At 41.4% G+C, this 12277-nt stretch overlaps 1 protein-coding gene across 1 annotated transcript in view; it reads right to left on the bottom strand.

The window, feature by feature from the left end:
* Positions 1-12277, bottom strand: part of CPLANE1 (ciliogenesis and planar polarity effector 1) — a 4248669-nt gene that overhangs the window by 970440 nt on the left and 3265952 nt on the right. The window contains exon 36 of the mRNA XM_044076333.1: positions 2971-3052. Within this exon, the coding sequence (XP_043932268.1) occupies positions 2971-3052 (82 nt within the window). The remainder of the gene's footprint in view (positions 1-2970; positions 3053-12277) is intronic.

The raw sequence follows: 12277 nt of genomic DNA, 5'->3' as shown, positions 1-12277 counted from the left end.
ACAGCTTTTTTATTTCTAGCTGAGCCTGTCCCCTTTGTGCGGGTGGTACGTCTGGTAGGGGTCTTGGTGGTTGTACTGGAGGGGAAGTGAAGGGAATTTTGTAACTCTCGGATATGATCTTCTGTACCCATGTGTCTTGGGAGAGGGATTGCCAGGCTTCCGGGTACAGAGATAATCTTCCCCCGACTGCCTCCGAAGGCGGACAGTCGGGCAGCTTCTCAGGGATGCTGAAAGGGTTGGTCAGGGAAAGATTCCCTGGAACCCTGGTTCTGTGGACCCTCTCTGCCCCTGGGGAGGCGTCTGTTATCATTCCCCCCTCTGCCTCTAGGGGGAAATTCACCACGTGCAGCAGGCGCGACTCCCTGTGGTTTGCGGAACCGCATCTTTCCACCCCTCTGTCCCTTAGGATAAGGTCTAGAAGGTGTGGAAAAATGGACTCCTACGGCAGAGAGAGTCTTACCATCTTGCTCGCATCTGGTGAGGGTATTCTTCACCTGAGGTCCAAACAATTCTGAACCATCAAAGGGGGTGTTGGTGAAGGACGCCTTGAAGGGGTCGGCAAAGTTACAGAGTCGCATCCAAGCGTGACGTCTCAACGCAACACCTGTGCCAGCGGCGCTACTCGCTCCATCGGCTGCGTAAGAGATAAGACGCATGGAGGAGTTAACAATGGAGTTCAGGGTGGCCAGCTGGGAGTTTATCTTGTCCTGATACCCTGCAGCAGAAGGATCCTGTACTGTTTCACCCAGCTCTTTGAGCAAGTCTCTCTGAAGGCGGGTGAAATGACATAAATAGTTCAGCGATCGCATAGTAAAGTTCGCTGAAACAAATGTCCGCTTGCCGTACCTGTCCATGGTCCTGGACTCTTTGTTAGGAGGATGAACAGGTACAGAAGGATCAGCCAGTTCCCTTTTAGTGGCTGCTGCTACCACCATAGCATCAACTGAAACGCCTTTGGTGAGAAAGGATTTATCCTCTGGTGCAGAAATAAATTTAGAAGGCCTCCTAGGGGTAGGTCCCATTGAATCAGTAGCTGCCCACACCTTTCCAGCCACTACCTGCATTAGTGGGTCAAAAGGGGGAGACACCCAGGAGGTGGAAGGGCGAGATCCAAAAGCGTCAAGGTAAACCGACTCGTCCTCAGAAGGTTTGACAGTGGACCAATTTCCCCTCTGTTTTAGGATCTCTAGGATGTCTGAAAAAGAGACATCCTCAGAGGGGGATCTGGGGGAACCCTCCGAATCATCCAAGTCGGTGTCCGACGTGACAGACTCGGGGGAGTCTATGTGCCTCCTCTTGCACTTTCTTTTCCTAGGGGGTTCCCCTGAAACTTCAGGGGAGCCCTCGGAAGAGGAGGAGACACCCAAGGTGGGTACCCTATGCTTTGGATCTCTGCTGTCAGATGTAGGAGGATGGCCAGAGACCATAACAGGCACTGTAGAGGGAGGAGCTGCAGAACTTAACCTTGTAGTGGACACTGGATCCAGCACGCTCATCACCTCAAAGGCGCCCCCATCAGATACCAAAGGAAGTCCTGGCTCCGAAGAGACCAGAACCGCCCCCGGCACCGACAGAGAAGGCTCTGAGAATGATGTCAGGGCCGAACTAACCAGAGCTGAAGCTCCGAGAGGGAGAGCAGGGTCGGACAAGGGTCCGATGCCACTCGCCCCCTCGGAGCCGACAATGGAGTCCCTGCGCCCGGACCTCTCCACGGATGGAACCAATGAAGAGGTCGGAGCCAACGACACTGGAGCCGAAGTTGGGAGTATCGGCTCCAACATGGGTAAGGTTACGGTTCCGATAAACTCCGGCTCCGAACTCGAGAGGTGAGTCGGAGGAGATCACAGTCTGGTGAGATGGGCTCTGGAGCATTTGGGCTAGTGCCTGAGATTTCATGAGCCTACTGACCACCCTCTCAATGTCGTGGTCGGAAAGCCTGGATGACCTAGATGAGTGAGTCCTATGACTCCGCTCCGATAGGAGAGGGGATCTCGGAGCCGATCGGACGGAATCTAGCAAGGGGGATTTAGAGCGCTTGCGCGCTGGGGTCAGCTCCGATGCTGGTTTCGGAGCGGATATCATTTTGCCCGCCTCGGATCCGGATGGAACCGATGTCGGAGCCATCTCGATAACGCCAGCCCTCGACTCAGAAGCTGGAGCCGAGGGTTTGGTGGTTTTTGAAGACTTCCCTGAGCCAGACTTGGATGGGGAGTCATCGGGCTTTAACAAACCCCTTAGGATGAGCTTATTACGCCTCTCCTGCAGGACTCTTGAACTAAACCCGTGACAGACGGAACAAGAGTCCTGCAGGTGTAAAGGCCCCAAGCAATAGACACAAGAAGTGTGACCGTCTGTCAGAGACATTTTCTGACAGCACGAGTCACACTTCTTGAATCCTGAGACCTTAATGTCTTTGGACATGGTCCTAACCACAGTAAACACAGTCAGTCCACACACACACTCAACTTAAAATTAGAAAAGTTAAGGGAACTGACTAAACCCACACACACAGACACTGTAAGGGGTGGGGAAACTAAGGTAAAGCCCATAGGCCCAAAGATAAAAATTAACTAAAGAAGGGAAGAAGGGCTACAACAAGGGTTGTATGAATAAGGCAATTAGTAGGGACCTAAACAAGGGTAACTAACTGGAAAAACTACCTGAAAATTTAGTTTAATAGAAAAAATCTCTTTACTGACCTGAGCCGGTAAAAAAAGACAACCTCGCAGCGAAGCAGCAAACGAGATCTGGGGAGTTAGCGCATGGTATTGTGGGTTATAGGGCTGCCTCGAGCCGGTAAAAATAGCTCTCGAGCTATAGTATAGGCCAAGTCGGAGCCAAGGATCGGCTCCGAACCCATCCAGCAAGAATGAAGGCGAGAATGACAACTTAACATCTGTGGTTACTCTGCAGAGATTCTTCACTAGAGTTATGTTTAACAAAGGAATGTGAAAAAGAATGCACACTTACCTAGAGGCAAAATAAATCCTTCTTCTGGTTGAGGCAAAACTCCTCCTACTTCTGGCTGAGATTTTGAAGTCTCATTGGACTCCTAAAAAATAAAGCAATGCAGTTTTACAATATAAACAACTCTATTACAAGTTCTTCTAAAAGTACATTTGTGTAAGGAACTTGCCATATGAGTAGATGCTCTAGAAGGATCACCATTGCTACAGTCACAACCACTAGGACTTGGGCTCCAGGAGGTCTGATGTTCCGGAGCTCTGAACCTCTCCCAACAATGCATGGTGAGCATCCACATTCCTACGACAACAGTGCATTGTTAGTATAAAGGCAATATCTGGCCACACTATCTTTACTTCTCTTGCCCAAGGAACTGAGAATAGGATCTCCCTGTCTGCCTCCTGGCCCCATTCCTACAACATAGGAGGCCCTATCATGACCTGCCTTTTGGGTTTCTATGCCAAAGGAACAAATAGACTTTGCAAATTCTAGCTGCCTGGATGTTAAGGTCATGGGGAGTTAGCTCAGTACCCACCTCAGCCCTAGCATGACCAAAGAAAAAAACTGGAAAAGGTGGGCAGTAGATATGATTGCAACAGTGATCCTACTCCTGCATCTACTAAGTGCCTTAAAATACTGTACTGTGTTCATTGTATGGATCATTGCTGCAACAGCCAAAAAAAAAAAACTGCGCCAATTCCCAGAGGTACTGGCATAACAATAAATACATATTAATAAATATTTGCTAACCTTTATTAACTACCATGAAAATGTTTTTTTTTTTAAATTATATGCAAATACTGTGTGAAACTGACATCTTTCATTTACCATCATTGTAACCTACAACCATCAATGCATAACTATAATTAAAATGTTAAACTCTTATAAATACTGTATATATTGAACTCTTGACCTTTCTGCAAACCTTCTCTATGATCTGCTCTTAAATGTAATGGCTGAAAAGGGTAAATCTTACCAGCCCAGTTAACTAACAGAAAAATAAAACTTGAGTGTAGAAGCAGCTGGTTCTCAGGAGGACTGGAAAAGCTCTTCTAACCCAAAATTCCAATTCCATGGTAGGATAATATATTTGTTAAGTGGTCTCAAATGCATCACTCCCTTTAGGATAAGCTTAATTAGCAGCAAAGAGGTCAAGAAGAATCCACAGGTATGCAGGCCAAAATAGCAGTGACTGAAATATGTACCCTTACTGAGGTATAAACCAGCCCTGACTGGTACAGTTCTGACAGGCACAGAGAATCAAGACACTAGAGCTAAACTGTGTTCCCAATTCCACATCTGGCACCAAAATGAAAATCTATTCTACTTAGCTAGGTAAGAGCTCATCTTATCAGGCTTTACTCATTCTCTATCACTTCCTCAGAGGAAATGTGCTTAAAAGGTAGCTGGGCCAGATCATCCATGCTCTCAATCACACTGTTCTCAGGTATGGGTATTATAAAGGACCCTCCTGACCTGAGTCAGGAGAATTATGTACTGAGGCAGAGCGAATGGTTTCTGTAGAGCAGTGTGTGTGTTGTAACTTTAAGAAGCATTTCAAAGTGAGGGCACGTGCATATAAATACAGAGCACTTGCAGACAGCAGTGCCATTTTGAGAGAACAGCCACAGTATTAACATGTATGAGTGCAGTAATCAGTCTGTTTATAAGTTTATTTAAGTTTAAGTTATTAAGCCTCAATCCTGATGTGTTTGTATACAACAAAGCTGCTTGAACCGACCCATAACTGTTCGTCTGTTTCATCCTGACCGGACGAGCGACATGGTGTCAGAACTGGGATAGAGAGTACAACTTCTTCAAGCCACGAGGTACAGAGTTAACTGTGAAAGTACAATGAGCAGGATGGGTGATACAGTGCTCAAAAGATTAAAAAAAAAAAAAAAAAAAAAAAAAAAAAAAAAAAAGGCCAGAAATGAAATTCAGGTAACCAAAACTTGCATAAATAATTTATTTTGTACAGAAAATGATAGAAAGCATTCACAAAGCGCATTATTAATCAAACGAGTGGCACAAAATGCATTATTAATCAAATGAAAGGCACACAATGCATTATTGATTAAACAAAATATTCAAAACCAAGATATTTGATAGAATTGTCAGAAATACTTACGAGGGTATTCAGAGTTGCTTCCAATTGCATAAAAAGCATGTTAAAAGTAAAACCAGCACAAGAAAAGTACAACAAGCATGACAAGAGGTCAAATGGGCATAACAAATGAAATAAAAAGGGCAAAATAAGCATAAAAAAGGCAAGGCGACTGCATGTTTTTCAGTAAATGACCATGTTACTAATTCGCATTGAACAAAGCTATTCAAAGTGCAACTAGAGTTGTTCAAAGTATTTCAGAGTGTGCAAAGTGTTTGCAGTGTGTGCTTTATTACAGTACAATTATTTCGAAGAGTTTACTGTGTGCAAAGTACAGTTATTTTGCAAAGTGCAACCAGAATACAGTCATTTTGAAAAGTTTCTTGTGCTGTGTACATTTTATTCACAAAGTGCAGTAATTTCAAAGTGTTTCTTATATTTTACAGAGTTATTTTGCAAAGTACAGCCATTTCGAGAAGTTTCTTGTGCTGTATAGAGTTCATTCATAAAGTGCAGTCATTTTGAAGTGTTTCTTACACTGATAAGGAGTGGTTTCTCAAAGTATATTGGTTTTAAAGTGTTCTTGTCCTATGGAGATTTATTTTACAAAGTACAGTTATTTCAAAGAGTTCATTGTGCTACTGGGCATAATTACAAGTTCTGGCATAAATGTCTGACATGTGCAAGCGTATACTCGTACATAATTCCAAGGGCCTTTATTACTGTGTGTTGATACAGCAGAGGCATTCTGCAGACCCAGTCCACTTGTGTTTGATCATAATATTGCAGACCATTGGAGAGTATATGAGCAGAAATAATATATTTTCATACAAACAACTTTTTCTGATAAAGATGCAAGTAAGAGGGCATTTATTTTGCTTAACTTAGCAGGGTTGAAAGCCATTGAAAGAGAGAGTTCATTTGTATATGCGCCATCAGTATATGTAGGAGAAGGGGAAAACCACCATACTGTTGTACAAGCTGAATCAAGGAAGGACCCTGAGTGCTTGAAACGTAAATTTAGAGAAATGTGTAACCCCCAGACAAATGTTACATCGGAGAGGCACCTATTTTATACGAGACCAAAAGTCAGGAGAAACTTTTGCAGCTTGTATTACTGACTTGAGAAACAAAGTTAAAATGCGCAGGTTTGGTGATTTGAAAGGCGAGTTGATAAAAAGCTTGTATGTGGTGTTAATAATGCTGCTGTGAGAAAGATTTTGCTTTGTGACAGTGATTTAACTTTGAGCAAAGTTACAGAGATTTATCACATAAATGAGCTTACAGAAAGGCGCACAAATATGCTTGCAAGTGATAAGACCATGGTTTCAACAGCCTCTAGAGCAAACGTCGACAGCATGCAGCACGTGGCTAGCAGAAACAGGCCTAAGCACATGGTAGCTGCAGCCTCTGCAGGATTTCCAGGGAAAACCCATAACTTTCCAGCAAGTTCTAAAACTAGCTCAGTAAAATGGGCATGCTCAGTGTAGCACAAGGGTGAGTCAGCAAAACCCAAGTCAATTCTTATTATTATTTGCCGTAATTGTGGTGCCAATCATGAGTCTAGAAGAGAAAAGTGTTTAGCATTTGAGCAGCAATGCCACAAGTGTAAAAAATGGAACCACTTTCAAAAGTTTTGTAAATCAAGCAAGCCTCATTCATTTATTAAGAAAGGTCACTCAAAAAAGCAGGTTGATCATACAGAAAGCTGCAACTCTACTTTCTACGTGGATGGTGTATCAGTGGCTGATGAGAAGGTTAATGCAGTAGATTTGATGGAAAACAATGAAGTGTTTTGTACTGTCTTGATCAATGGTAAACCCACAGAGCTCAAAGTAGACACTGGTTCAAAGTGCAATGTCATGTCAGCAGAAACATTTGCTAGAGTAAGAGCTGGTGGACAACTTAATTTGGTCAGTTGTGCGAAGCTTGTTGCTTATGGAGGTGAAGAGATTCAAACCGAAGGCTCAGTAGAGCTTTCATGCTATTCAGTTGGGAACAATTACAGTTTGCTATTTTATGTACTCAGAAGACCTGTGCAGTCATTATGAGGTCTCAGAGACCATTTAAGAATGAAATTGTTTTATTTTACTAAAGAATTCCATCATGTAATCACATGTCCTAGTTCCATTTTCACCTATGCTATTTTCTCAGAGTATGCTGATATTTTCAAAGACAAGCTGGGCAAACTTCCAGTTATGTATTCTATGAAGCTAGACCCAGAAGTCAGACCAGTGAAAAAAGTTCCGATAGCTATGCAGGTCAAAATCAAGGTCCAGTTAGATAAAATGGTACAACAAGGTGTGATTTGTCCAGTTACAGAATCAAATGAATGGGTACCTTCCATGGTAGTTGCTCATAAGAAAAGCTCAGATGAACTCAGAATATGTATTGACCCAAGAGACTTAAGCCATTAAAGAGGCCCCACCATCCTATGCGTACAGTCGAGGAGGTTGCCACCCTCATGCCAAATGCCACTGTTTTTTCTGTCTTAGATGCAAAGAGTCCATTTTGGCAAGTCATGCTTGGTCGCAAATCTTCGCTACCGACTACATTCAGTACCCCATTTGGTAGATACAGATTTCTCAGAATGCCTTTTAGAATAAATTATGTCAGTGAAGTCTTTCAGGTTGCAATGCAGCAAACTTGTTCCAAGTTATCTGTGTGCTATAATAGTAGATGATTTACTAGTTGGAGGTAATGGTGAAGTAGAGCATGAAAGAAACCTCAGGAAATTTCTAGACAGAGCACGTGAAGTGAATTTAAAGCTCAGTCCTCCGAAATGTAAATTCAGGCTACCAGAAGTTACTTATGTAGGTCATTTATCTACCAGTACAAGCTTATGACCAGACACTTCCAAACAAACAGCCATTCTTGAGATGCCAGCTCCAGACAATGGCCAAGCCTTACAGCATTTCCTTGGTATGGTTAACTATTTGGGTAAGTTTATACCAGACTTCAGTGAATTATCAGTGCCTTTAAGAGAGCTGATGCACAAAAATGTTGCCCAGTCATGGTTGGAACAACACCAGAGCAATCAAAGCCCAACTATTTAAAAAGTGTTCCTTTCAGAAGTCCAGCTATGATAAAACGAGCAGATTTTTTCATCTATTGAAAGGAGGACAGATAGTGAGACTGCAAACAGCAAAAGGTTTTGATCGAACTGGTCAAGTAAGAGGTATATGTGCTGAGCCGAGATTCTACTTAGTGGAATCTGAGGGTACAGAATACAGAAGAAATCACAGGCATCATCTTCTGGTCTCTGAATCAATATTGCAGCATCGTAGCTGTGGCACAGACTCTAAATCTCAGAGCAATCCAGATGACGTTCCTGTTGAAGGACATGTCTCAGTATCTATTCCCATTCTTGATGATGTCCCTGAAGTTTAACATGCATTAAAAATGGTCCCTGTTGCTAGACCCAGTTCTAATGTTTATGTCACATGATCAGGTCATATTTCTAGACCTAGTATAAGCAACCTGGAATTGATTGTTTTATTTGTACTTAGTTCTGTATGACTGCATGTCAAAGGATCATTTCTGTATAATTGCATATCAATGAATGTTGTCATTTTCAGTGTATGACTTGTTTCTCAAAGAGAGAGGATGTAGAACAGTGTGTGTGTTGTAACTTTAAGAAGTACTTCAAAGTGAGGGTACGTGCATATAAACAGAAGCACGAACAGGCAGCAGAGCCATTTTGAGAGAACAGCCAGAGTATTAACATGTATGAGTGCAGTAGACAGTCCGTTTATAAATTTTTAAGTTACTAAGCCTTGATCCTGATGTGTTTGTATATAATAAAGCTGCTTGAACCAAACCCACAACTGTTCGCCTGTTTTATCCTGACTGAATGAACAACAGTTTCTTCTGAGCCATTTCCAACAAGAGGCACAGACGATGCTGTCTGGGCTAAAAAGGTGGCATTAAAGGCATCTTAGATTTCTCCTTCAGTTTTTCTATTGCCCCTGAGCAGTAGAGGGGATCGATCAAAGAGTAAGCATACAGAAACAGACCTACCCGGCTGATGAAAAAGGTCAACATTATCCAAACTTCTTTGTGTGGTACTCTGCAGAAGATTTTTTTTTTCCTGCTGTCACTTGGATAAGCAAATAGATCTATTTCTAGTACAGCTAGTGTAGAGGACTAAAGCTCTGCGCTGTTAATAAGCTGCCTCCTGCATCCAAGGTTTGATTACTCACACCTTCATTTGCATACTGTGTGGCTCTGAGTGAGTCACTTAAACAGATACTGTTCCCAGGCTACCCCTGAAATAGGACAATTTGTTAACAAATATGTTTAAAAAGAAACTTGCACAAAGATGATGCTTCAATGTTGGTAATTACAGACCCATAAGCTTTACTAGTCTCATCTGTATGGCTAAAGAAAGGCTCATTATGAAATTAATAAACAAGGATATAGGTAACCTACACAGATTGGACTCAGCCAAGCTTGGATCTGACAAGAGCAGGTCCTGCCTACTTAACCATGTTGCTGTCTTCAAAAATGTTACTGAAGCAATGGATTAGGGCAAAAGCGTGCACAATACATATCTAGACCTTGCAAAGGCATTTAACATCATCCCACCCTTGAGTATTACAGATAAACTTTCCCAGCTAAACGTCAATCGCTATGTAACTTGTTGGATAGCACATTTCTCACAAACAGAACCTAGGAATTTAGGGTGGGAGGCTCTACCTCCTACAAAAGAACCGACACTAGCTGTGTATCTCAGAGTTCAGTCCTTGGGCCATTCCCCCTCCTTGGCCCATTCCCCTTTGGCCTTTACATTTCAGAGGTCATACCTTATGCTAATAGTTTGTTGCTGACCAAGTCTGCAGAGGAGTGCTAACTTGATGGATTTATAAACTCACCAGAGGACATAAAGATCCTTAAGGTGGGCCTGTCTCAAACAAATAGCTGGTGTCAAAACAATGGACTAAAACTTAATGTCAAGCAGTGCATAATTGTATACTTTGGAACGCATGGCTCTTCTTGTAACTATCACATTGACAACACACCCCTGAAAACTAATCCCATAGTTAAGGATTTGCGAACCTATGGCGACAATGAACTGTCCTTTGATTACTACATATCCACTATTTTAAGGTAATTCTATATCATTGCACAGCTTATATTTAAAGGTAATGCATCCAGGTCTGGGGATATAATCATTGCACTGTACTCAGCAGTTATTAGGCTGATCATGGAGTATAATGCATCTTTTATGTACCTGTTCTAACACTTGTCACAACCGGAATGACCACAATGCTTTCTCACTAAAAAAAAAAATTAGGAGCTTAAATCAGCGAGACCATGCAAGTAATTTCAAAGCCTTGTCACTCTTCTCAGTATCATACAGTCTACTAAGAAGCTACCTCTACCTCATGTATAGAGCAACAGACCCATTTCTGTCAGACCTATTACAAGTTTACAAGTCCAGTGTCATAATATACATTCTGGACTACTTGGATAAGCCATTTGAAGTCCTGCACAATGCAAGGCAAATGAGAATCATCTCTTCTAGGTATTGATCATGCAAATGACAAATATCCTTGATGACCCAAAGAGTTTACATACGAGGAGTATTGATAGGAAGACTATGAGAAGTACAGATGCTAAATACTGTAGAATACATAAGGTATTCCCTTGCAGATATTAAACTCTTCTGGGCCATATCTAGAAGACCCTTGTCCCTGAAACCCTACTTTGTCCTGAGGCAGGAAGACTTTTTGGCTGATTAAATCTAGTAGTGCACACAAGAACACCACCATTCTGGATGGATTCAAGTTAAACTTGAGAAGGATGAGAAAGAGAGAGAAAAATTGAGGTTCTGAAAACAACTCAGAATAAAGTTAAGTATCCTTTCTACCCCTTCCTGGGACTGGGCCTGAATTAAACAATTGACCAGGTAAGGGTAAATGTGAATGGTTTTGGTCTAAGAGAGGCAGTTACTGGAGCCAAGGACTTGGTGAAAACCCTGGAAGCAGTACCAGTACAAAACACAAAGAGGTAAACTGCTTGTGATAGCTCATGGAAACCTCAGAAAGTATTGGTGGACCTAGTAATAGTGAATATATATATATATACAGATAAGTATCACTGAGATCCAAGGCAACTATCATGTTTTTTTTTTAAACATCTTTATTAAACTACTACATTTAAGCTCTAACATGGGTATACATGCATTAACAGAAAACAAAACACACCGCAATTAACAGTTTTCACAGCTATGACCAGTCAAGTAAGCAGATATGTTCTATTCTTAACAATTTTCATTCACTCCGGCATTTCATAAGTTGCTCAGTATATATGTCTTCCTTAAATTACACTCCTCTAGAAAATTATTCTTCATGTATTTTCCCCACAAATTCAATTATTTCTGTGAAATGTGCTCCTTCCCTTTTCTACAGATGCCACCTCCATTTCTTTTATCTCCTTTACAACATCCAGAACTTCCTTTACAATGGAATTTTGATTTTTACATTCTAGTAATTACTTTTTGGGCAGCCAATAACCTTAAACTTAATAAGACCTTACTATGTTTAGTCAATTCCGATCTTACATCCCAGTTCAAAAAAATAATTGTCTTAGTTACAATAATTTTCTCACCCAGCATTTCTGTAAAAGTATTTTGAAGGGAATTTTTTAAATTTTCCAGTTTGAACCATTCTCGCAATTTACCTCTCAATTCTCCTTCATACTTCAGGCATTTAACTACCTAAAGAAAAATCCTCAAAAATCTGCTTAGGGTGTAAAATGCTTATGCAATCACTTCCATTATAAAATCCTCAATGTTTATGGACTTTGTTGCATACTTGCAAACTTTAGAAATCTCTTCTCATTGTACCTGTATAAATTGCCTTTCAATTCTCTTTTTCCAATATTTTCTAATATCTTCTGATTGATTTTTACAGTTGTCATGCAATATTTTATATGCCATATCCCCTTTTAACAGTATATTCTGTTCTAGACTTGTCTAAGTACCAGAGCTGGTCTTTCACTTAGCATCCCTTTGTCCCTCTCTCTTTGCGTATACTCCTGAAAGGTGAAGCATTGTCTAACCTGCAATGTAAACTTCTACATTGCTTCATCCCATTCTATTATCTTTCCCTCCTAAGTTACTTGCTTTCAATACATTGGTTCCTTTTTTTAATTTCATCCAATAAATTCCACCCTCCTTTTGCTTATTGTCTATACCCCAAA

This window comes from Protopterus annectens, chromosome 1.part0 (genome assembly GCF_019279795.1).
Source record: "Protopterus annectens isolate FY-2018-M chromosome 1.part0, PAN1.0, whole genome shotgun sequence".
Lineage (NCBI taxonomy): Eukaryota > Metazoa > Chordata > Ceratodontiformes > Protopteridae > Protopterus > Protopterus annectens.
Note: the sequence above shows the minus strand (reverse complement) of the source record. Positions and strands in the feature narration are given on the sequence as shown.